The sequence below is a fragment of the Microchirus variegatus genome (genome assembly GCF_963457635.1).
Source record: "Microchirus variegatus genome assembly, chromosome: 14".
Classification (NCBI taxonomy): domain Eukaryota; kingdom Metazoa; phylum Chordata; class Actinopteri; order Pleuronectiformes; family Soleidae; genus Microchirus; species Microchirus variegatus.
This window is the reverse complement of record NC_139815.1, coordinates 27,411,909-27,438,492: the sequence shown is the minus strand read 5'-3', so window position 1 is coordinate 27,438,492 and position 26,584 is coordinate 27,411,909. Positions and strand designations below refer to the sequence as shown.

The following is a 26,584-nucleotide window of genomic DNA, read 5'->3' as shown; positions in this document are numbered from 1 at the left end:
TAAAAATAACAATAAATAACTGTATTTCAAGCTCCAGTGTGTAACATTTAGACAGCTTTATTTGGCAGATATTGAATTCACGACTCAGGAGTATGTTTGTACAAGTGAAATCACTTTAAAATAAAATAAAATATTGTTTGGTTTTCAGAGCCTTAGAATTAGTTTTAATACGCACCTAAAATATTGAAGCTCTTGAAGTTGTCAATGTCACAAGACTTTCCACACGATTTAATCCCAATAAGATTCCCAATTTCCTCTCCTCCTCCTCCTCCTCCTCCTCTTCCTCACATTTGCTCAAAATCTATTAACGTCAAATTATCAGTCGAGTCGGAAGAATTAGCTTCACATTAGCTGCAAAATAGCGCACCTGAATCGAGGTGTCAGTGGTGCACAATGCATCCTGGGTAATGTAGGAAGACATTAAAATACAAATATCTTTGTGGATAAATCTGTAAAGTTCCCTTTTATCTGCTCACTGTGTAGAATTTAGTGACATCTAGTGGTGAAGCGACATATTGCATTGCGTTAGTCATTATTTATCATACACAAATACAAACAGAGTTACTATTATTTTAAGTTTATATATATTATCCTACACAGTTGAACTTTAAAGACAAAATAAATCTTATTTTTGTGGATTCTGTTCCTTTCGTGCAGCTTTCATATTCAGATATAGTCGCCGCGGGGTGAAAGTTTCCGCGCATAACTTCATAACAGTTTCAATAAATCTTCAACTCTGTAATTTCCTCCCATTTTCTCTCTTGACAGATCTTCTGTGGGACTGAAAAAGCAATCTCAGAACCGTCTCTAATGGATGTTTATCTTAATTTTCCTGTTTATTGCCACAGACACAATTTTTTTTCTTCTTCTTCTTCATCATATTTTTCTTGAGCAATAATGATTAACCCACAGGAAAGAAGGATGAAAATACTGCCTTTGAGTGTCATAATGTTATATATTTTTATGCCACAAAATGATCAATTGAATGGGATTAGCGTTAGCTACAGGGTGCTGTGTTTTATCTATGGGAAACAAAACAGCACATTTATGGGATGCTGCGCTTCACACTAATGAGGAGGGACACATCCGTAGTTACTGCTGTAACCATTTTATTTACTCAAACATTTCAAACCTATTGCTCGAGTTATTTAAATACACACACACAGAGCGGAGTGTGCTTGTGATTAAGGGCGTCGCGGCCTGTCATTAAAGAGGTATAATGTCTCAGAAGACCTCCTGCAATAGAGCAGAGCAAGAGCTGAGACATTAATAGGCAGAGAAGAGTCGTATAGCATCACTGTCTACCTCTGTGCTATAGCACTGGTTAGATCAAAGGCTGACTCTGAGGGAGGACGTCAGCCACATCCACAGAGGAAAAAGCCATCCAGCGACAAGGAGACAGAGAGAATAGGGAGTTATGAAAGCACAGAAGGGAAGACGGGACAGGGAGGCAGGTAAAAGATAAAAAAAAACATTGACAGCAAGGATAAATAGAAGACATTTCCCTTCTGCCACCTCCCTTGTTGCTGACTTCACATTACGAGCTGCATTGGCCTCAGTGTCACCTTCTGTGCGCCGTATGAAACAAGGCAGGCGTCGCACTTGTTTGGTCAGCAGCAAACCGCCGCTGTCATTTTGAACAGAGACTGCGTCGGTTTGTATGTTTTTAAGTGAGGATTGAGATGATGTGTCCACTTTGCACCAATGACTAATTTGGTAAAGCACAACCAGAGGTGATGGTTGACTGTGTCAGATAAATCTTCCAAAAACCCAAAGAACGAGCAGTGGGATATAAATAAAGTGTCGCCTCTGTCACTGCCAGAGACTCTACGTACAAACACATGTAGTTTTCTAGAGGTTACAAAGCAAACTTCTATTATGAAGCAAGGGTTCACACAACAAATTCAAGGACCTTTCAAGGACCAATTCACTCAAATACAAGGACTGAATGTTCCCCGCGCACAGATAAAAACTGTCCTCTGCTCCTATAGGGCAATTTTCAAAAACTTTTAACGGCCTTTCAAATTAACAAACTTTAGAATTATACATATATATATATATATATATATTAAAACTTTCAATTTCTTTATACGTATAAGACTTTATCAGACTTTCTTTTGCTTTATATATATATTCAAAAAACATGTTTTTCATATATATAATCTATATTCAGAATTTCTTTATACATATTCAGACTACATATATATATGTGTGTGTGTACTGTTTCTGCCTCCATCTCACCCTATCACTCGTGTCTGCAGAATATCGTAAATCCAGTTCTCCCAAATTCACCATGGCTCCACTTTAACCTCGACTGCCCTGACGTTAACTTCTCTACAGATTTGTACGATCTGCAGAGGTTAAATCTGGTGAGCAGCTGATCACTGTGGTCACTGCGTCAGTGTCAGAGGTTTGACAGCAAAAATATAAACAGAGGGTGTGAAGAAGCACAGAGAGAGAGAGAGAGGTGACATCCTGTACCACTTTACAGCTGCACACATTTCATGACGGCTGCCACCCGGAGTATGAATAATAAATATATTATATATAAGTGCTTAAGTGCACGCGTAAAATGTGATGAATAGGCTATTGAATATCCCATTTACAGCTTTTAAAAGTATGCACCAGGAGGGTTCCTGCAATATTCTTGAATTACATGTGAATATGTTCTTAATTTGAGGGGGTGTCATCCTTTTCAACACCCATCCTCTCCAATCCCCTAAAGTTTTTTATGACCTTTTTACCTCAAAGTATTGGTCGAAAATTGAGTTTTAATCCCCCATCCTCCTTCATACCTCGTGTGTCTGACTTCCATTGTCCTTTTTCGCGCCTTTGGGTGAATAATCTATTATTCATGCTTCCCCCTCCAGGCCGGGAGTGTCCACTCCAACAACGTTTGAAGTCTGGAAGTTTAAAAGAAGAAGAAAAAAACTGAAATAAGTCAACTCCATCTGGAAACACCTTTTTCTGGAGGAACATTTAACCCTGAGGCAGTGACAGGGGTCCACGCAGAGGTCAGTGTTAACACTTGGATTGAGTGTGCGTGCTCTTTTTGGGCCAAACATGTATGAATTACAGCTTTCGGATTTGGTTAAATTAAGAAGCATTAGAGTGATGGAGGGTTATTTTGTGGGATGGATAATGAATGGTAGCGTCCATGATGTTGGGCTTCACCTGCGGCGTCCAGACACAGACTGATTGATTATCACATTAGGATAATCTCGTCAGCAAGAGAAGAACAATTAAAACGCTGCACATCAGTTAATGTCTGCACTTGTTTGGTAAGGGGGGGGGCAATGTCGAGACTAATTCAAGGTATTTAGCAAACTGTTTAATAAAATAATATTATTGGTGATAAATTAAATTTTGTATAAAAACGTCAAAATTACACTATCATTCAAAGGTTTTGGGTCACCTATACAATTGTTTTGTGTTTTCCATTAAAACTCACACTTTTATTTGTCAAAAGAGTTGCAAAATGAATAGAAAATATAGTTAAGACATTGACAAGATTAGAAATAATAACTTTTATTCAAATATAATAATTTTGCCCTTTTGTCAAAGAACCAGCAAAACTGTTTTCAGCTGTGCTAACATTATTGCACAAGGGTTTTCAAGGGTTTTCTAATCATCAATAGTCTTCTAACACAGTTAGCAAACACAATGTACCATTAGAACAGTGAAATAGGCCTCTATACACCAATGTACATATTACATTAAAAACAGACATTTGCAGCTAGAATATTTGTTTACCACATTAACAATGTATAGTGTGTATTTCTGATTCATTTAATGTTATAATTATTGAAATAAAAAAGTGCCTTTCCTTTAAAAATAAGGACATTTCTAAGTGACCCCAAACTTTTGAACGGTAGTGTATGTATCTATAACTTTTTGCTGCAGCTGTAACTGGATCAAACTACACAGAAAACTCTCATTTCATTCATTAAAGACATTAAACTCACCATTGTCTCCACATGAAGGTCAGAGGTGATGTCGGGTGGAACCGGTTAAAGTTTACTTGTCACCTGCAACCAGAGAGAATGAAAAGAGTGTCTTGTTTAAAACAAATGTGCCCAATGCAAAGTTAACACATGCTTCCACAACTGATTGATCCCCTAACTTTGGTGATTTAAAAAAAAAAGTTATTTGCCATTAAGCAGATGTGGATTAAGACATATTTCAGTGCAAGGACTTTACAACTTTAATCCCAATGAAACTTTATCAAAATTTGTCAGATTAAGGTCAATGTACAATGTTAATAAACAACAATGTAGGATATTTTGCAACGCATCCAAACTCATCTCAAAGTTGCCTCATAGCAGATCTCTGCTCTGGTTTCTCGGGTACGATGAACCTTCGTAACAAACAGTTACCGATATGACATGAAAAAAGGATAGGTCGAATGACCAGATAAATTAGATGGCTGTCTAGATAGATAGCTACTGTCCTTAAGGAGAAAACCATTGTGACCCAACGTCACAACATAATTCATGACAATGAGCAAATTTGTGCACAACATAGTGTTTTTGGCTATTTGTTTTTCTGCCTTGTCTGTAACACCTGGTATTATTTTAAATAAACCAGCAAATTTTCAGTGACTTCTCTTCTGAATGAATCACAAGTTCACTTTATTCTTCATGTTATTCAATAAATCTTAAAATGAAGCAAAGAAAACCATAAAGGCAACTTAAAAATTATATATAGCATCTCTTGTTGTGACCCATCTGCGGGTCCTGACCCAGTTTCTGGCGATGAATGGATCAGACTCATTCATCCTTTACATTCAATTCTTTTTGCTTATATTTGTGTTTTAAATAAAATACTGCAACTATAAAAGTAATTAATAATACTCATGTCTTTGTGCGCACATGGACGACGTGACTTGACCTCTATGAGGCATCCACACTTTGCAAAACTTTTTTTTTTTCGCCCGCACCCTCAGAGATCAGTTGCATAACCATCGATCAAGAGCAACAGTCCAGATCTCTCACTTCCACTGATGGAATATTGACAAATGACGACGTTTGAAATGAGTGATGAATATCCCTAAAAGGCACTAAATCTTTAGATGCACTTGTTAACTGTCACACACACTCACACTGTCCGACGCTTCGAGTCAAACATATCTCATAAATGACAAAATATTAGAGCGACGGGTGGCGATTGCACATAGGAAAATGCCCCTTTTCAAGGTTAGTGATGGTCTAAACATGATGCGTCCACTTTATTAAGTACACCTTCTCAGGTGGTTGTAAACACAAATATTGAGCCAATTATATTTCATCAACAAGTTATGGAAAATATGACCTAGGAATTGGGAAGAAATGCCTTTGAACGCAGCACAGTTGTTGGAGCCAATAAGTTTTGGTGCCAATGTCTCACAAACTGCTTACCTACAGGGAAATGTTTATGCACAACTATCTCTAAGGTTTACAAGGAATGGTCCATAAAAAAAAGAAAAAGAAAAGAAAATATCCAGTAAGTCTGTAGAGAATTTCCAGATTAATTTAAAAAAATGATAGAAAGGAAACAGTAACTCTAAACTACCACTTGTCAAAGGCCAAAAATCTCTAAACCCATTGACACCTAATAAAGTGAATGCATATAAAGATATTAATACACTGTGTGTAATAAATCAACCCACGGATATAAATAATTCTTCTCTAGTTAGCAACAGTGAGATTCGGAGCTGGAGTTTTTCTCGACCCATAACTGCTGCCGGGAACACGGTTAATGAGAGCAGAGCATGTACAGTATATGGACTTTGAAGCCTACACATACAGCCTATACTGCGTGTACGTGTGTGTGTGTGTGTGTGTGTACAGATCTGTAGGAGGCTGTGAGGAAACATTTTTGATTTCAGCACAACTTTAAAGGGCCTAAAGGGTTAGACTTGGGTTTACGGGGTTAGGGTTGGTGCAGTGCACTCTTCTCACTAATGGCACTTTTCGACTCTTCTCGGTTTGCCATCATTTCCCATGACTTCATAGTTCCTCCTCAATGTGGGCGGAGTCGTCATAGTAACGGCTGCATGAAACTGCCATGGCGTCGTTTAATACGCGACACAAACACACAAACTAGTGACTTGTAAAGCAGTTGTTTTTGGTGTAACCGAATCATTACAATCAGTTAATTATTCAAAATAAGTTCACCGAATCTTTGTTAAAATGAGTCTGTAAAGTAACGCTAAACTTTAAAAACAGATGTAAACATACGCAGTACACAGGTACGCTGGTTATTTGTAGCGCTGCTCTTTTCATTTAATAAACAGAGCGCTCCAGTTCGACTGTACGCGCGCTAACCGGCGCTAAAGGAGCTAACTGGTAAACGGTGACTGGACTCCGGTGCCGTGGCACGTAAACATGGCGTCACTCGCCTCTTTTTCCAGGTCAGTCATCATTGAAATGCGCCATGCATTAAAGTGCGTTAACATGCACTAACGTACCCAGCACTAATTTTAATATCTGCTAGAACCTCGCCAGAGTAGGTACTAAAAAAATCACCAGGTTTCAGGTACTATCACTGATAGAAAAGCAAAAATAACGTAGACTCTACATAAGTAGAGCCAACTTGTGCTGGAACTGTGTAGTGGAAAAGCATTCCATTAGTTTTTCCACCACTAAGAAAGTGAAGTGCTATAAGAAGTAAGGATGAACATAAGGACATGTCCACACTGGAAAAAAAGAGTTCATTTCAGATTTCTCTTTCTCTTTACTCTGGCATTCAGGACAATAACACAATATGTGCCATATCTCTTTTTCATTCCATCCACTGCATTACAATTCCCCCTCATTTCCCTCCCTCCTCCTCTCCCTTATTGTCTCTGACTCGAGTGTTAATGATTACATCTGGCGGTGCCACAAATTAATTCCTGCCTCTCTGGCAAAAAGCTGCTCTCCACCTGATTATGCAAAGCAGGCCTACATTCCCTGCCTTTGAAGTGCAGGGGTAAAGCTGCTTAGAGATTCTCCCCTCGAGGAAACGCTGCAATACTGGGGAACATTAACAAAGCCAGAGTTCACACAAAGGTCAGCGCCATGGTTAACCTCTCTGGAGGCCCACTCCTCTCCACACACATTTCAGATGTGTCGATGTAGAGATGGTGTAATGATGGCGCTCATATCAGAGACTGAGCAGAGCCACTTTTTTTTAGAGACAAGCACAAGTGGGAAAAAAAAGTGGGACAGTCAATAAAAATAGCCAAATAAATGGAGCCAATAATGCTGGTGTCTGCGGCCACACGGCAGAGGCACTGGATGAAATCGGTGCGAGGCTCTTATAGGCCGTGCTCTTATTTCAGCAATCATATCTGAGACAGTGTGTCACAGGCTCGCTCACAAACTCCAGCTGTATGAATGTGAGAAGAAGAAATAATGGTTTATGTCTCTGCAATGGCGCACTTTGTCAGTCCGTAATGTTCAAAAGGTAAAAATATGGCCCCATGATTTCTCCCGCGTTATTGTCCACAGTTACTTTCAAAACTACTTTCTGCTTCTGGTCCGAGCAATCACAGCCTGATGAGAAGCTTCAACGCTGCCATGCAACCGCATCTACTTCTCACTCGAGCATGACCACACAGGTAATGAGACACTCGAGGAGATGATGCAGCTCCTCAGACGTACTGAACAGACCGAAGATTACTCCTATAGAGAAGACATAAAGCTTTATCACACAACTTTTTGTCTTCAATGTGTCATTTTGATGTTGAAACTGATTGCGCTGCGTAATGGCGGCAGAAAAGTGACATCATCTTTCTTCGTTTGTATTGGTCTCCTTTAAGCCTCGCTTTTTCTTTTGGACACCAGGATGAGGTTTTACACAGAAAACTGCACATGCAGCTGTTTTCTGTCGTCTTGTTTTATGCAAACGTGCTCATTATAACACAACAACAGAACCTGTGTCCTGACTGGAACCTTGTGAAGTACTGCAACGACGGTGACTCAACAAAAACACATCTGGAAAACCAGGCTGTATCTCAATTTCATTGAAGATTAAGTATGAGTCCTGAAAGGGTGCAGTCACCTCCCACTTTCAAGAGGCATGACCAACTGACGTAGCTTTTTTCATGATTAAAACGAGATTTCTGATAGTTTTAGCTTCTTAAATTTGAAAATTTTCTTTGTTTCTTTGCTCCACAAAAAAAAGAAATCATTAAAAATGGAATCATTTTGGTTTGTTTGGACAAAACAAGACATTCAAGAACATCTTCATTTCCAGGTTTTACAAACACCGATCACCATTTTTTAGCATGTTATAGACCAAACGATTCGTTGATTAATCATGAAAATAATCAACAGATTAATCAATTATGAAAATAATCTGTAGTTGCAGCTCTAATTGAGCCCATTAACTTCTCAGGAAAATGTTTACTGACGTATAGACACATTTCCACTCAGCCTTTCATTCAGAGTTGTTTTTGTAAGCAATGGTGTTGCCTCCTGGTGGCTATTCAATGATTTGTTACTTCCTGGAGAGACTCACTCTGCAAAACTGAACTGACCTTTTATAAACGTTGTCCAATAAAATCTTAACTTAAGGCTAGAAAAATCAACGATAAACCCTCCTAAGTGTTATACTCTGGACCTTTAATATAGTTGTTTCAGAGTCTACAGACAATGCAAAGGGAAATGGCAGAAATGAAGAGAAACACACTGAAAAAGGTTGTGTGTTAATTCTTCATCATCACTGCTCTCACATTTCATGCTTATTGAACTGATCTCAGACAGGAAACCTTTTTACGCCGCTGTTCAGCGTCAAGTCGGAAAACATTTTGCAGTGAAGTTACTGTTATGGCGCCGGGATATTTCACAAACAACCGAGTCGATAATCTCTTCAGTTATGGCCGTTCAGATGGGAAATTTAAAAATTCAGTGATGATTTAAGTCAAGTGATTTTAAATTTTAATGAATGTCACCTCATTAAACGAGTCACGGCGCAAGAAAGAAATTGTGAATGTGAGCTTCGGTCGTGACGATCCTCCTCCTTTAGTCTTTAGTATTAAGGACTGAATTCAACTCACAACATTCTCAACTTACTCGTAGCCTAATAGAATAAAGTACTACTGAATTTTTAATAGTACCACTGAATTGAAGTATAATAACATAGTGTCATAGTAACGGGAATTTAATGGCACTGTGTACAAAAAAGCTCTTTTAAAAACACACAGTCTAATCTAATGAACAATAAATAATAAATATAAGTAGTCAACAATGAATCAAAGGTGGCTGTAGAGATACAAACGTATCACCACTTACACTCACTGGCCACTTTATTAGGTACACAGGACACCTAACAAAGAGTCAGGAGTGGTACCTGGTGTGGTCTTCTGCTTCTTCTACATATTTTGGTGCCTTTCTATCATTTTGAACCAGTCTGGCCATTTTTCTTCTGACCTCTGGCATCAACAAAGCATCAGACCATTCTCTGTAAAAATTAGAGATGGTTGTGCATAAAAAGCCCAGTAAGACGAGTAGTTTCTGAAAATAGTCAGAGCAGCCTGTCTGGCACCAACAACCATGACACGTTCAAAGTCTCTTACGTCACCTTTTCTCCCCCATTGTGACGCTCCGTTTGAACTCGAACAGTTCGTCTTGACTATGTCTACACGGCCAAATGCATCGAGTTGCTGCCATGTGATTATTGTACAAAGATAACAAACGTGTGTTGTTGTTTTTTTGGTACCTACTATGTCCTCTTTCTAATCCGGGACAAAAACATGGGTCCCCAGGTCTTGCCAGGCTGAGGAACGACTAAGATGCCGAGTCTGTGGTGAGAAGTCTGTCCATGACCAGGGTAAGCAGGGCCAAAAGCAAAGTGTTCAGAATAAGGAACGGCAATCTCCTCCCACAGGTCTTCAGGTTCAGCCTCAGAACAGTCTCTCAGCACCGTCTCGACCACAGAGTAGTTCTCAGAGTTGGACAACGTGCAAGTTGAATAGACCACGAGGCCTCCTGGACACACCAGTGACAGCGCAGACCTGCAGACAGTAGAGCCATATAAGATAATTCCATGCATTTAATCTCTTTTCACTATTTTGGGACTTTAAAGTCATGGGAGAATAGCACAAGGTTAACACATAGCAGACAATGTTTATGACAGGATTTTTGGACTTACTTCAGCAGCTGAGTCTGGAGAGCAGGCAGTCCAGCTCTTTCCTTCAGTCTCTGCTCCCCCTGCTGGCTGCTGCTAGAATACAGCCAGCTCCTGTCATTAGAACATGGAGCATCGACTAAAACCTGCAGAGAGAGATGTGTGAGTAGTCCAGAGTATGGTGGAAATAGTTTATAGCTTTCTTGTATGACCTGTTTATTTATGTTGTTTTAATATTTTCTACAGTATTTTTATTGTTTTATTGTTTGTTCTTAAGTCTATTAGGACACACGTTTGTATGTTTTATTTATTTATATCTGATGTACAGCACTTTATTTCAGCTGTTGTTGTTGGTGCTTTATAAATAAAGTTGGATTGGATTGGAAATGAAGGAGCAAAGAAAAAATACCCTAACCTGTATTATGACTATGGATGAAAGATCTAAGTGCCTCTGACAATTAACAATATTTGCAAATATTACAGTCCGTCTTACTCCCAAATTTTGATGTCATAATGTCCCTTTTCCAGTGTTTTGTTTTTCCTTCTATTAGCGCTCATATTCCTGTCAATCTGTCTGCCTCTTCCTGGCTCCACATTTCCTTCCTTTATTTGCCCACCTTGTCATATGTTACAGCTTCACTCTGCCCAAAGCACTGTCCATCCTGAGCAGACACGATCACTGTGTTGAGCAGCGAATGAGGGAGAAAAGACTCCAGAGTTTTTGTCAGCCAGTTCCGCCTGTGAGGATCCGGTTCATTACAGCAGAGAAGGTCTGCAACATAACAAAGGGAAAGCATTAGAGCTGAGCTAAGCTGTTTAATCAACATTGTATGAATGTAACAATGCCAGTTGCAGTGTGTTTGCTGTACACTGTTTTACCTGAAAGACATGTGGAACTTTTGTTTCCAGTTGTAAGTTTCCCTATAGGCCATTTTTGAGCACTCACCTGTGAATAACGGCATGTCTCCCGAATTACCTTTTCTTTTACTGCTTCGATACACCAGGGAAAAGATATAGTATGTGACTTGTTCATGCCCAATTTAGTGCTGGAGCATCTCTATTTACATATTTTATTATGTTTCCTTGTACATATGTTAACTTACTTTTATTACTTCATTTGTTTAGGTGTCTAACTGTTTTTTTTTTGTTTTTGTTTTATGCACTTTCTGTCTCCAAAAGAGATTTTACTCAGCATAATTTAGTGTGTGTGCTACCCCAATGGTTAAGAAAACTCATTTGTCAACTGTTTGAGTGTAACAGACAGTTTAAAAGCATTTCAAAAAGGTTTGAAAATCGGTATAAAAAATGCTTGTTTTACCTGGTGTGGCACACTGCATTATAGCCAAGGCTTTGCCACCAGGAGCAGAGCAAAGATCCAAAACCTTTTCCCCATCTTTGACTTGCAAAGCCAGCACTGGGAGCAGAGAGGCAGCATTCAGAAGATAGTACTGTTTCAACTGCCCCGGCCTGTGAGGCTGCGAGGGAAACCTGAGCGGGTATGGGTGGATGTAACACTGTAGTGAAGGACGGGGTGAAGTGAGTAACAGATCTGATTGAAGATCCTGACTGAGCACATGAGAGCTGCTGTCACACTGGGGATGGGAGTCAACAGGAGGACACGTGGAGATGCCACGAGTTGACATCAGAGAGTCTTTTCCCGTCTGGTTTTCAGAGGCATCAGAGAGCCGTGTGGACACTTCTGTTGGTGGCAAGAACATGGAAAAACCCTGTGACTTGAGAATCTGTCTGACATCTGTCCCGGCTGTAAAGCGGTTGAGCATGACACCATATTGCCAGGACTGAGGATCCAGAAGCAGTGATCTGCAGGAGAAAAACAAAGCAAATGAAATAACTGGTACAAACACTGTCTGTGTATAGTCTGCTGTGATTGTTTCAGACAAAATTCACCTTGCAGATGCCCACACGTCTCCAAGATCCTGACTGTACTGCTGGTCAAAGACATCCAGTACTGGTTGACATGGAGTTCTTTCTTTTATGTGCCTTTTTGTTACCTGTTATAAACGGGACAGTAAATACTTAACTAGGACAAAATAACTACATTTTAGATTTGGATAATTTACTTTTCCATTAAGTTTAAGAAGGGAATAAAATTGCTGTAGTGCGTCTTGCCTGCTAAATCTCAGCTGGGATTGATTGCAGTGTTATTCATAACTGTAGAACTAATTGCTTAACAGGCTTCAAACTTGGCAGGGTCATATAATATATATTAAGGATCGATGTATAAATAAAAAACAAACTGAACTTTTGTTGTGTAATACTAACGGTGACCAAAAAGACACAAAACACAAAAATACACATGCACAAAACACTCACTCCTTCATTTTCCACTAACAACAGACATATGGCGCCATCCAGTGGGCAACAACGTGAAGTACAAGTCCATTACTGATTTAGTTTTTCATTGCTAGCATGCATGACATTTTCAAAGTTCAAGAATAGTCACGTTTGTTTTTGGGACTTTGTAATGGTCGAGTAAACGTATTTGGAGGGTTTGTTTTGTAAGAGAAACCAAGAGGGTGGATAACAAACAACCTCCAGGAAAAACAACAGCAAAACATACATTATAATATCATTCATAAACACCAACAAGAGCACATTCTGTTGTTTGTAGTACCTGCTTGTTGGCGGCTCCTTTTCTCACAACTTCGGCAGCAGAATGACGGTATAACGAGCAAAACCACCACAAATTTGACGGCGTTAGTTTCCACCATTTACAGGGAATTCTCCTCCCCGCACTGAAAAGCTGACTTACTGGATACATGTGTTTGTTTTGTGACCATTAACTCTTATAACTGTCATGTCTCAATGTATTTTAATTACCGTAAACATCACTTTTCAAAGCATGGACAAACGACGGGCTAAACCATAAACACCGGCGCGTACGTTCTTCAAATCCGTCCGACCGGAAACGTAAATATTAGGTTCCGCTTGAAAACAGTTGTTATATAAATAATAAGATTTAATCCCGTTTGAATTTGATTTGTATCATTGTCATTCCTTATTTACATTACCTTAAAATCAACAACAGTTTGTTCTGAAGGCCCTGCCTACCATGTGTCATCATTTAATAACGCTGGAAGTGTCATTAATCAATTATCAATCAATTTGACATAATCAAAAATAAAATTAGAAATTAGTGTCATTGACCATGCTCATTTGCTGAGATTAGTTTTAGGTATATATATATATATATATATATATATATATATATATATATATATATATATATATATATATACACATATATATATAAAATAATAATATAATATAATATAATATTAAGTAATATATATATATATATATATTAAATTATACAGTTTCATTTAAAATAGCTCCAAAACGTTCCATTACCTGCCTATATGATCTCTGCACAGTATCTCTATGTGTATGGAACAAAATACACAAACAACCCAAACACAAAACAACCCAGTACACATTTACACACACATTTGATTAATTAAATGTTTTAATTCTGTTACTGGCTGTATGTTTGTTAACAGAACATACAATTAATATACAATATAATGACAAAACCATCATTAAAAAATGATTTGGGTTAGGCCAGAGTTTCACAATCTTTTCAGAAACTACCGTGTAGGTTGAGCTTGTTGCACCATTTAAAAGACACACAGTCAAACATTTGTTGTCGAAGTTGCGATTGGACATGTTTACAGCAAATACAGGTCTTGTTTACATGGCGAACAGAATTAGGAAAGCAACCATCAGACAGAAGAGACCCATAGCTTCAGAGAGAGCAAAGCCCAAGATGGCGTAAGAGAACAGCTGCTGCTTCAGTGAAGGGTTCCTGTTGAGAAGAAGAGAGCCAGCTCAAAAACCTGTTGTTGGGATTTTAAAATCAAGCGTGTGATTTTTCAGGTGATGCATTTAATTTACCTGGCATAACCAATGATAAGGCTACCGAAAACTGTTCCAATTCCAGCTCCCGATCCAGCCACTCCCACGGTGGCAGCTCCTGCACCGATGAACTTCGCAGCAGTGTCAATGTCACAGCTCACGGCACTGGTCTGGAAACCTCGCACTGCCACCTGCTGCAGGGAGGCTGCAATGCCCGGTGGTGACAGGAGAGAAGTGGTCTGAAATACAAAAATGACATCAGTTATCCTGAAATAAATAATATGATTGATTTAAGTTTAGCGATGAAGAACAGACACGTCTGTTATCTGAGGTACTGCTGCTGTGAAGTTGCAGGTACTGCTATTAGAGAAAAAGCTCTCTGTTGGCTAAACCTGTGGCTGTGTTTATGTACAACATGTTAAAACTGTGACCAAAATTGTAAAAAAAAAAAAAGGTTTTCTACATGTTCATTGAACAGGTGTTTTTCTCCTTCCAAATTAAATTACACCAAGTTACAGTGACTGTGTTTCCACTCTGACCATAAAGAGTGTCTGTGTGAATGCAACAATGCTCAGGGCTGACAGAACAGAACCATTATCTATTTATTATATTATATTATTATTATATATATTATCATTACCAAGACCAGGTGGAGTAACAGATTTGGGCGAGGTGATTATGGTGAGTTGTTGTGGGTGTTAGAGTGACACTCACTGATGAATATTCAATGTCAGTATATCATGTATAATATCGAGTACAGATAATGACTAACCTCTGCTCTCCTGGCATCTGACACCACTGCTGACGAGAGCGGCCTGTACAATCCCCGAGATCCAATACGGATCTGTGTGAAGAACATAAACAACACAACTTAAGACACAACTTTTCTTCAATAAAATGATCTACTGATATGTTACAACTGCAAATGATATGCTTGATGACATATTACGATGATATAGTCCTTTATTCATCCCACAATGAGGAAATGTACAGTGTTACAGCAGCAAATACTGTTAAAAGTAAAGGTAATGAATAATATGCATCCCTTTAATATCTACAACATGGAAAAATATTACAAAAATAAAGATACATTACACTGTACTTTGTATGCATGATGCACTTATGTACAAAAACCTTAAAATTATATTTGTGGTACTTTTATACTTATACCTATAGGAGGAATATTATGGATGCTGAAAGGTTAAGAATAAGTGAATTACAGATATGTGTAATAAGGGCTGCAACTATTTAGAGGCCCAGAAAATGTCAGAAAATGTTGAACTGCGTCTCACAAACATGTTTTATGGGGCAAAAGAAAGCAGAAATAATACATATCCTGCCGAGCACTTAAATGTTTAATGTGCTTATATCCACACAGACTCACCAGAGAGGACGTGGAGACGAACTTAGCACAAGCAAACATCACGAAGACAAGCACTGGTCAGTGATCAGGTCAAACTCAGGAGATGGACTGAAGTCAGAGTCTGTCGAGTCAAAACAAAGCAGAGAAACACAGCAATGGTTCGTTTCCTTCATATGACCGTAAACACACACACAACAGAGGAGTGAGGTCAACGGGAGCCGCAAAACCGACAATAGACGCTAAACACAGACACAGAACAGACGAGTAGACATTATAAAGTATAGAGACACGGAGTCTCAAACAACACAGTTAATTCAACATAAATTTGACTCGGACACAGTTTTGTTACCGGTTTCAAGTAGAGGTCGAAGACACGAGAGGTTCGCACATGCGCAATGACACGTTAAAAGGGTTGACTTCCGGTTTCCTGGAGCAGAAGCGTGTGACGTCACGGGGTGCGGACGTTTCATATTCACAAATCAAAATGTATGAAGAACTAACAAAATGCTGCGATCACTATAGATTTGTGCTCCTATTTAAATAGTTTTTATAAATACATATTTGTTTTTATATACCGATGTAACTGCTTGCATTTATTCTGCTTATTTATGTTTTACCTCATTTTATTTGGATACATATATATATTATTTTATTTTGCTCCTAAGTTATGTTACTCCCTTTGTTATGTGTTTGTTAATTTCACACTCTATCATTTCCTGTCACGCTTTAAGATCTTTAATAATAATAAAAATAGTAAAAAGCTAAAACAGTTTTTTACTTTTTTACTCGTATAGAAGATATAATTGAAGGCAGTGGACACATTAAGGTAACAGTTATCTGTCTCTGTACCATTTCATGTGTTCATTTCTCATGTACGCGAGTTTCAAACGTGATGTAAGACGTAAAGCGACCTGCAGGGGGCAGCAACACACCACACTCATATGACTGCAGACAGTAAAGCACATCCCATTGTGTGCTGCAGGTCACACAATCCATGGACGTCCACTAAAAATGTAAATATAATATGATATAACATTTTTAAAGGTCATAATGTGCAGTTAAGTGACGTTGTGTGCTTCACCGTAACCAAGCGTACCAGTATATGACATCTGAGTGTGCTCAGACTATTTATAAATAGGTTTTAATTTAAATTGTGATTAATTTATTTGCACTCAGTACATTGTACAGGCGAATAAAACACTATGACTCAGTGAATGATGGTGTTCATGGCTTCAACCGTGCAAAGCCTTTGTTTTTCAAGGTGGTGAGTGGAATGATAATGGGCTGGTGGGATGACTGATGAAGGGATGCCGCTGTATACGTGAGTGGAATATGTATGAGTTAAAAAATACATACTGTACTTGCGATGTTTTATACAAACAAAATGAATTCATCTATTTCAGCCACAAGCTTCCAAATCAATAATGTGTCATTCTCATGTTACAGTCAGTGGCGTGAGCAGACATTTGGAAGAATGGGGGACAATTCCTCCTACATATCTTCATTACTCGTTACCGCCAAATAAAATCAGAAGAAGAAGAAGAGTTTGGTTATGGTCTGTATTTATATACACATAACCACTCAAAGCTGCTTTACAGGACAGTGTTTCCATTCACCCATTCATGTACACATTCATTCAGCACCAGGAGCAACTTGTGGTCAAGTGTCTTGCCCAAGGACACATCGTCATATAGACGAGCGGTGCCGGGAATCAAACCCACAACCTTCCAGTTGAAAAATATTTTACTTTTCATACTTAAAAGGCCACTTCACCCCCAAAAATGCCTTTTTAAAAAACACATTTCCAGAAATAAATGTGTTATTTGATCATCACAGTGGATCAGAGACACACGTCTCATTCCCACAACAAGAGAGAAATGACAAAACTGGTCAAATGTAAGCCAACTGTGTAATAGAATGTGAATGTGAACACATCCAGCAGCATCATAATGAGTTTATGATAATGATAATGAGTTTAAGTGTATTCTACACTTCTGAGTGGAAAACAATGGGTGAAACGGCCCTTTAAGTACAGTAAATGTCTTATACTTTAACTCAAGTAATATTGTAAAAGGTGACTTCAACTTCTACCAAAATCATTGTCTGTTAAGATTCTTGTACTTTTACTCAAATATAGCTATTTAAGACAATAGTACAAGCAGACATGTCCAAAGTGTGACCAGGGTCAAAGGCAGTCTGACCCTGTGAACCTCTGTATGAACCTCCACACATTATTGTTTAATCAGAGAAAGTTTAAATTGTGTTTTGCAGCAACGTGTAGGGATTATAAATCCTAAAAGGCTTATTTCAGCTTCTCAAATGTGAATATATTCTGGTTTCTTTGCTCCACATAACAAAGAAAATCATTAAAACCGAATCATTTGTGGATAAAAACAAGACATTTAAGAAGAACATCATCAAAAACAACACAGAGCAAGAACTCGAGTACTGGATATGAGAAAAGTGATATTATGATACAAATAAAACTCTATAAAGATCTATAATGAATATTAATAGTGCTGTTCAACAATCAGAAATATAAATTAAACTAAGGTTGTAGCTCCTACAGTATGTGTCACATTTTAATTCTAAGTAAAAAAAAGTCGTATTTTTGCATGACGTAATCTCATTCATTCATTCATTCATTCAAAATCCTGGCTTATGACTCGTGATCCGTCTTTATCCATTAGGGCACTGGGGGGAGTAATTGCCCACCCTCGCCCCCCTCGTGCACACCCCTGGTTATACAGTCATGCTTTTACCGTTCAAATGAGATAAGAAAGCATCGACATTGTAAACAGCATTAAAGATCAAACACGAGCAGCGCTGACCTGCAGCGATCATGAAACTCCAGAATCAACTCAGCAGATCATATTTCCATAAAAGCATTCATCACCAGGTCCAAACACATAATTCTTGCATCATGTGGATATCCTTCCACCACATCTAAATTTGTCTTCTAAATGAATATTAAATATTTATAGCCCATCTCTCTCTGGCTTTAAGTGGGCTTCCCCTCTTCAAGGATCCATCCCTGTCCTCCCCCTCAGATGAAAGCTCCATTTGGTGATGCGGAAGGGAGATTCCTCTGCGCGCTCACTCATACTCCCTCCTCCTCTGGATGATGTTACCGTTACGCACCACTGTAATGAAACGGAGACGCGATTCTCAGGGGCGAATCCCTGCCTACGTCACTCTCAGTCCTTTATAAATACACGGAGCGGCGAGTCTCACCAGAGTCAAAGCAAAACAGCTTTTACGGCCACAGCAACTCCTCAAAACCAAGGATTTATTCGATTCTACCTCGTTGGATTTAATTGTCAGCACCAGGTAAGTGTCTTTAGCACCGCTTTTCTTGCAGAGTTGGATCAATATGTGGTTAAAAATCACATTATTATACCAGATAAAACTGTTTAGTGTGGCATTTTTTGGCTGAGGCCACGAGATTTACGCACGGGTGTCTGTCCACAGATCCTTGTCACACACACGCGCACAATGACTTTGAACAAGGGAGACAAATTGCGGAACATGGACAAGAGGAGAGGGAGCGTGCCTTTCCCCATGAACCTGCCCAACCTGCACAGGAGAAGCATGCCCGTGGACGACCGTGACCTGCGCGCCACGATACCAGAGACGGGCCAGACCGACGAGCTCTCCAACCTCCTGCGCTGCACCTCCTACTCACCGAGCGAGCAGCACCGGGGCAGCTGCGCCTCGGACTCCTCCGACTCCGTCATCTCCACCGGCAGCGAGGCGGAGTCTCAGGTGTACAAGGTGGTGCTGCTCGGTGAGCACGGGGTCGGCAAGTCCAGCCTGGCGCGCGTGTTTGGCGGAGTGGAAGACCCTGGTCACGACTGCGATGAAGCAGGTAAAAACGATGATGTTCGGCATGACTCATCACACACACACACACATATATATACACAGAGATACAATCATTGTCTGTGGAGTCATATAATTAAGTCAGTTTATGAGATATTTCTGAACAAATATGAACCTAATGAATTGTTATTATATTTAAAATAGAATCATTCAGATTTGTTCATCATTTATTATCTATGATGTGATAAAGTTTGGCTTTGCCTCTTCCTTTACTATAACATCATTTATTCATATTTCCACCTACAGTAAAGAGGAAATCACATGCTTTGCTCTTCTTTATCATGTGTGTAATATAATATTTCATTTTTTTCCTCCCCTTCAGGAAACACTTATGACAGATGTATCGTGGTGGATGAAGAGGAGGCGTCCATCGTGCTGTTTGACATCTGGGAACAGGTGAGCGATACATTATTGATGCAACCTTCTGTCCATTTACATCCACTCATCATAGAATCAGGCTCAACTCTCTCTCTCTCTTTCTCTGTCTCCTCCTGACAGGATAACAGCCAGTGGCTGAAGGACCAGTGCATGAGGATGGGAGACGCCTACATCATCGTGTATTCGGTGACGGACAAGTCCAGCTTCGAGAAGGCGTCCGAGCTGCGCATCCAGCTGCGCCGTGCCAGACAGTCGGAGAACATTCCCATCATCCTCGTGGGCAACAAGAGCGACCTGGTGCGGTCCAGAGAGGTGTCTGTAGACGGTGAGTCGCTGTAATTAGGTTATAATTGAGCCTAAAAAAACAAATGTGCACCAGTTTGCGAGGGTGATAAGCCAATGAAGATTTTAAAGGGTCAGAGGAAATGGATTTATAGATCAGGGCCAAATCTAATTTGTATCAATTGAAGCTTTTAAGCTGTAATGCAGTAGAGATGAGCCGATAATCTGCTTCGGTATCAGGCAGATACTGGTGAGAATAACTGGATTTGGTAAAAGAAAAGTGGAAAATGGGATTCTATACAAAGCACAGGCTGTAAACCCTCAATGTCTTGTGACCAGATTAAGGCAAATTCAATACAACCTTGAATTTCTACCAATACTGATATTTGTCTTTTACCTTTTTTACATCAACGTACATTCGCTGTTATCAGGCGTTTCAAAGAATATTGTTCCATCACATGAGTGTAGCAGACATCAGCAGGTCTCACTCACACATGGACACATGACTCTCCTCACATCATGTCATCTATGGTTAATGAACCATTTGATGTGATTTGGCCTGATATCAACACTCAGTGTCATATGAAATCATCCCTATATATAAATATATCAGTAATGGTGACAATATCACTCAAGGCCGTGATATCGTAGCGCTATTGAGCCATTCCTATTATTAGCACAGTTCAAGGTCAATTGAAGAACAGATTTTTTAACTCCACTTTAAAGGACTAATGTCTGATCTTGACATGTATCTATATAGCATAAGCCCACAGTCGCCTCTAATATCCCGTCTCTCTCTCTCTTTTCCATATGGCAGAGGGAAGCGCCTGCGCGGTGGTGTTCGACTGCAAGTTCATTGAGACGTCGGCGTCTCTTCACCACAACGTTCAGGACCTGTTCGAGGGCATCGTCCGACAGATCCGCCTGAGGAAGGACAGCAAGGAGGAGAACGCGCGGCGCATGGCTAACTGCAGGCGCCGCGAGAGCATCGGCAAGAAGGCCAAGCGCTTCCTGGGCCGCATGGTCGCACGCAAGAACAAGAAGATGGCCTTCAGGCAGAAGTCAAAGTCCTGCCATGACCTCACGGTTCTCTGAGGAGCAGACGAGGACAGAAGGACTTCTTCTCTTTTTGTTTTTTTCTCCTTTGGCCTCTGAAGACCAGACGCTGTGTGTGTTTTAACACTAACCCTAAAAGGACTAATAGAGCTGTACAGAAATATATTTTTTATTTTTTAGACACCAAGTGGAAGCAAAGGGAGGACTCCACGAATGAAGTCATACCATGATATTTGCGATATCCTGCATTGACGAATTTTGCTAATTTTATTTCAATCTTTTTCCAGTTTGACACATTTTCTGTCATAATACCACAAAAAGGCCTGTCATTTCTGATGAGTTGCAAATGTCGGCTTGCTGTTGGTGGGTTATTATTACGCTCCCTTGACTGGAGGAGAACATGGTGTACATACTGTATGTATATGATTGATGCTGAATGTAACACATCTCATTGTCCGAACACGGTGAAGGAATACAGCATTAAAAGTCATCTGGAGTTGAATGTACTTGAAGCGGGGTGTGCGGGCTCGTGCCTCGGCCAAGTCACTGAAGAATCGACAAAGATAAGAAGAAGAAGAAGAAGAAACATAACATTGAATTCAGGTTGTGAATGTATGAGTAAAAGCAATAAGTTATATTATTCTTGTGCCATTATTTGGAAACTCTTTGTTTACGCTGATTTTCCTTTTTTTTTTCCAATAAAACGTACGAAACAACACACGCATCTGTGCCGTTATTTCCCCTGAAAGTGATAAATATTCATGTGCCTGTATCAGTGGACTGGAACCTCACTGGCCATTGGTTTTTCACAGGAAGGTGGTTAAGCATTTCCAGGCTGTTAAGCATTAAACCAGCGAAAGAGTACAAGTATAGGCAAGTTTTCCATCCAATTTAAACTCCCCTCACGTCTCACAGAAGGATCGACACCTCACTGGGACAAGGTAGGACACAAAAGTGCTCAAAGTTATATTTTACTTCAACAATATTACCTCGATTATGTGTCATTACCTCTTTAAAGAGCGGTATACGCCATTTCTGTTTCACTTGTTTACTGCACCGTAACTTGATGTTTACTCTGTAGTGAAGTATCTTAGCAGAAAATGACTTGAAGTTGAAGTCACCATTTACAATAATATTTGAGTAAAAAGTCTTAACGTATATATTTAATGCACTTAAGTATGAAAAGGTATTTCTGACAGTAAGTGTATTTAAGTTTTAGAAGTAAAAGTATAAAGACACTTAAGCTCCTGATGGTTGCAGTGGCCATTTACCAACTCTTCTTCTTCTTCTAATTTAATTTGGTAGCAACGAGTAACAAAGAGAGTCAGGGGAATGTTTTGAAAAACAGTAAAACTACATGATTTATTTAACCCTTTAACACTTTGTTATTACGGTAATTTCACTCGCGCAGGAGAGAGTTGAAAAAAAAAATGTCTGTACATACAGTAGTTTCCATTTTGTGGCCTGTTTTTGTATATTGAGACAAAAACTCCAACAAATGTTACTTTAAATAGCTTTTTAGACTGTTCACATTTCAAATTTAACACTCACAATCTGGTGTTCATGTACAACTACAGTGTTGTTTTTAAATAAAACGTTTTAAACTGTTAATACACTATTTCAGGAAGCAGTAAATTGTAAATAACTGCCAGATATTGAAAGTTATTCTGGAAAAATGAGCAAAAGCAACTCACAGGACATTTTCTGGCCCATTTATGGTTAACATAAGCACAAAAGTCCTGACAGACATTAAGAGGCTTAGGTGTTAAAGGGCTAAGTACGTGAATTTTGTACTTCCAAACCAAAGAAGAGTTAATGTTGTGGTAGCCTGTGTGTGTGTGTGAGTGTAATGAGGCCTCATTTGTGGTCTCTTCTGCGCGGTGAATCAGTAACAAGACAGGAATTGTGTTGATGTGTGTTGGGCTGAGGCCATGTGCTCTGAAACTCTGCAAACTCTGCAAACTCGTTCACAGAAACTCAACGACAATCAGTCGAGCGACAACAATGCTGATCACAGCTCTCGCAGTAAGATGTTTTTTAAATAAAGGATTTACATGAGCAAATGAATGCAGCGACAACATCAGTAATAACATCTTCTTCCTCCACAGCTGGCGATCCTTCACACATTTGCTCCATGCTCTGGGGCCAACGTTAAAATCGGAGTCCCTGAAAACTATGACGGGATTTTCCCGTGGTATCTCGCCAAGGTGAGGTGTTGGTGTTTATTTGAATTTTGAGATGTGTGTGCCTAAATCTGTTTGTTTTTCAGCTTTTTTACTACTGGTGCAATACTAAAATAAATCAGTTTTAGCATCTTTTAAACTGACTCCAGTATGTTTTAGAATTGATTGATTGAGGGTGAGTACAAAGCAATGAATGAACTGGACATTGAAATTGCTCCAGATTCTCGGTTGGAAACAAATCTCTGGGATAGAGCTGTAACTAATGATTATTTTGTTCATTTTGGTCTATAAAATGTCATAAAATGATGAAACATGTTGGATCGGTGTTTCCCTAACCTCCAAATAATGATGTTCTCAAATGTCTTGTTTTGTCCACAAAATATGAAAGTATTCAGTTTTTCCGATTAGGGCCCAAACACAAAGGAGCCGTTTGCCCTGGAACGTTTCGAAGTGCGAGGAACCTATTGTTTCTGTTCAGGTCAATTTTGAGGGGGTTAACGTACATAAAAACACTGCGACAGTGGCATAGGGCCCCAACCCGTGCCATGCCCCGGGGCTCTATAACGCCCCCAGTAGTCGGGCTATGGTCATACAAAAGTAGTCTGATCTGGACGAAATTTAATCAGTGTGTGAGGCTTAGTCCAATTCCCTGTCCCTGATAAATCCCTGCCCTTCAAGCCCTTATCAACTGTTTCATCAACCCTCTTCTAATTATATATCAAAGTCACACAGTAGACAGTAAAATAATATGTTTAATACAATATTTATCCTTCTTTTTGGTAAGTTCTGACGGTGCGTTCTATAAGTAGATGTTTTAAATGATCAAAAACAGTTAAAATCCAACACATGAACTGGATTTAACCAGGTAGACGACATCATCACATCTCGTCTGAAACACTTTTGGAGACAAGTCAATCACATCGCGTCTCTTTTCCCTTCACCTCTTGCACTCAAGGTTGCGGCTGTATATGAACATGCTGTCGTCATCGCCCCGGCTGTAATTACAGCGTTCACAATGCGTCCCAGGCGTCACAGTCAGTCTGACAGTTCATAGATCACTCAGATCGCAGCCTATGGATTTCTGAGCGACGCCCTGAATATCTGACACTTGTGTAAGCATTAAGCGCTGACGTCAGCTCATAATTTCAGCCTTTCTTCTCGACTGGTGCTATAAACGCGCTTAAAAACACGTTAATGGCCAGAGCGGCGGAGTTGAATAATAGTCTCCACTTTTGTGTTATAAATGGAGAGGACATAATTGCTCCAGACTCCTTCAAAGTAAACGCTCGCTGTGGCAGCTTGTTCCGCTTCTCCTATTATAACTTTTAGTGAACGATCCATTTAGTAAAATCTCACAAAGCACCGAAGCACAGAGAGAGGTTTTAACAGCTTTGTGGGCTGAAGTGAATGAATGTCTGTGATATTTTGAACTTTCACTTGGAGAAATCTGTACCTCTAAACTGAGCTTCACTGCAAATCACTGCAAAAGCTGTGAATGTTACAATGATACATTTGTCCTCACGCACATGTAAATACAAAGAGCATTTTGGCAGGTGTAATATTAATGTGTCAAAAGTACTCAAAATGTTTAAAATCGTGAAATTTGGAAACACGTCACAGTTCAAAGTTCACTTGATCCGTTTTCTATGAACAAACAAAAAGGAAAAACACTCTATTTTTGTGACTTCTGCACATTTATTGCTACTTTATAGCACAACGAGAAATTTGACATAAAATGCATCAAAACATTGACTCAAAAACTTAGAAGAAGTGTATTTTTTAAAGCCTCAATATGTAACCTATAAATGCACACCACCAGGATGTCCATATAAGGAGTTATGTATCATTCCCATGCACGGTAATTTACCGTGGGGTTAAAAAGACTAAAACCACCAGTGTTCTGATCCACTTTTAATCTTAAAGGTCCAGTGTGCCGCAGTTTACAATTCCTATAAGTGTATTATCATTTAAAAATAATAATAAAAAAAATGTTTTTCATAACCTTGTGTCGCTTTCCCACTATACAGTTCGAGCAATACTGTTGCTTTTAACTGTTCAAATCAAATGAAATGTATTTATATTGCACACAATTACAAAAAACAGTTTTCTCACGGGGCTCCACAGGGTTGGAAAGATCCTCTGTCCTTAGACCCTTAGAGTATGAATTGTGCTTTACAAAAGAACAAAATGATGAGACCTGCACACTTCTACACAAAGAAATACACATACTGATGTGTTCTTTGTGATTCTCCTGTCTTCTCCTCAGCTCCACAGTCTGCCTGTTAACTACAGTGACCTGGTGGTAACAGGGGACGACGAGGGAATATTCGGAGTAGATGCTCAGTTCCTGTACGCTCTAAAACCCCTGGACAGAGAGAAACAGCCGTCTTACTCACTGCAGGTATAGCAATTTTCCAAACCTGTCACAAGATCCACTAAATCCACATCAGCGCTGTCACATGAGCTTCACATGCTTATAGCAAATCACAAATCAGGTCTGAAGAACTGCTTGTTATGAGGTTCTCATGTGAAGGCTGAAGAGGGCGTCTATTTAAAGATGCTGCGAGAATGAGTATTTGAGTGTGTGTCGCAGGTGTCCTTCAGAGCGTCCATGCAGCGGCAGAGCTTCACGGTGGAAGTGTGTGTCAACGACAAGAACGACAACGTGCCCACGTTCATCGAAGAGAGCATGAGAGGCAGCGTTCAGCTCGGCCTTCTCAAAGGTAAAAGAACGTCGAGGCTCTGATGTCACTGTGTTGCACAACCGTGTCATTCGGGATCACATGTATCAGCCCAGAATACTAATATTCAGTGAAGCTTGAACAAAAGGGAAAATAACAAAGCAAGTGTGTCCCAGAAAAAACACCCACATTTTAACCATAACCTGAATATTAATTAAATCAGAGATGTGGGAAACTGGAACAGTTATATTTTCTTAAGTCTTAGCAGTCACACAGCCTCAGGTACAATATCTTACATTCATTTTTATAAAACTTTTAAATGTGTAAACAACCTGCCAAGTGTGTGGTCCTGACTTGATCGTCTGGTCTGTGCTTTCTCCAGCTTAAAATGTGGAAAAAGTCCATGTGTTTGTGGTTTGCCATGTAAAATCAAGTCAGATTAGAAAATCCCCTAGTAAAGGTCAGGCTTTAGTTTCCAACCATTGTCAAGTGAGTTTACGGAATTTTTATTAAGCTTTATTAGCGTTTCTCAGTATAGCAATGTTTGGCAATGTCATGTCGGCCGGCGTCTCTCCCTCACTGCACCCAGAGAGTGATGGCGTTCATGCAAAGACAGTCGAAAAGGCAACACAACACTGAGCTGGTAAAGTGAGACGGCTGAAATGACAGAAACTACAAAGATGCAGCCATGGAGAGCTTCAAAAGTGAATTCTATTGCTCAAAAAACACTCTTGCTGCTGCTGCTGTATACACACAAGAGCTCCCTCAGTCAGGTCTGATAGTCTTGCTTG

General features: G+C 39.5%; 4 protein-coding genes across 5 annotated transcripts in view; 2 read left to right on the top strand and 2 right to left on the bottom strand.

The window, feature by feature from the left end:
- Window positions 1-9,687: 9,687 nt before the first annotated feature.
- LOC310936772 (tRNA (cytosine(34)-C(5))-methyltransferase, mitochondrial-like) lies at window positions 9,688-12,834 on the bottom strand (the record flags this gene model as incomplete). Its single annotated transcript, XM_083900914.1, has 6 exons — window positions 12,728-12,834; window positions 12,001-12,104; window positions 11,411-11,913; window positions 10,710-10,864; window positions 10,117-10,238; window positions 9,688-9,979 (listed from the first exon to the last, which is right to left on the bottom strand). Exons 3-6 carry the CDS (start codon window positions 11,871-11,873, stop codon window positions 9,688-9,690), a joined length of 1,032 nt encoding a protein of 343 aa, XP_083757040.1. The 5' UTR covers window positions 11,874-11,913; window positions 12,001-12,104; window positions 12,728-12,834.
- Window positions 12,835-13,578: 744 nt separating this feature from the next.
- On the bottom strand, window positions 13,579-18,340 carry LOC310936665 (ATP synthase F(0) complex subunit C3, mitochondrial-like). 2 transcript variants are annotated; one of them, XM_083900773.1, is made up of 5 exons: window positions 18,163-18,340; window positions 15,353-15,452; window positions 14,741-14,812; window positions 14,008-14,207; window positions 13,579-13,918 (listed from the first exon to the last, which is right to left on the bottom strand). In XM_083900773.1, the coding sequence occupies exons 2-5, from the start codon at window positions 15,389-15,391 to the stop codon at window positions 13,804-13,806; spliced, it is 426 nt and encodes a 141-aa protein (XP_083756899.1). In that variant the 5' UTR covers window positions 15,392-15,452; window positions 18,163-18,340; the 3' UTR covers window positions 13,579-13,803. The 2 variants fall into 2 exon arrangements, with proteins under 2 accessions (XP_083756899.1, XP_083756898.1); XM_083900772.1 differs by lacking the exon at window positions 18,163-18,340 and adding an exon at window positions 15,681-15,734.
- Window positions 18,341-18,579: 239 nt separating this feature from the next.
- On the top strand, window positions 18,580-21,645 carry rrad (Ras-related associated with diabetes). Its single transcript, XM_083900673.1, has 5 exons — window positions 18,580-18,661; window positions 18,803-19,199; window positions 19,536-19,609; window positions 19,712-19,916; window positions 20,691-21,645. Exons 2-5 carry the CDS (start codon window positions 18,827-18,829, stop codon window positions 20,966-20,968), a joined length of 930 nt encoding a protein of 309 aa, XP_083756799.1. The 5' UTR covers window positions 18,580-18,661; window positions 18,803-18,826; the 3' UTR covers window positions 20,969-21,645.
- A 1,285-nt stretch (window positions 21,646-22,930) lies between these two features.
- cdh16 (cadherin 16, KSP-cadherin) overlaps window positions 22,931-26,584 on the top strand; it is a 33,086-nt gene continuing 29,432 nt past the window's right edge. The window contains exons 1-4 of the mRNA XM_083900465.1: window positions 22,931-22,954; window positions 23,038-23,136; window positions 25,379-25,513; window positions 25,706-25,835. Coding sequence (XP_083756591.1) covers window positions 22,934-22,954; window positions 23,038-23,136; window positions 25,379-25,513; window positions 25,706-25,835 — 385 coding nt within the window. The 5' untranslated portion in view covers window positions 22,931-22,933. The remainder of the gene's footprint in view (window positions 22,955-23,037; window positions 23,137-25,378; window positions 25,514-25,705; window positions 25,836-26,584) is intronic.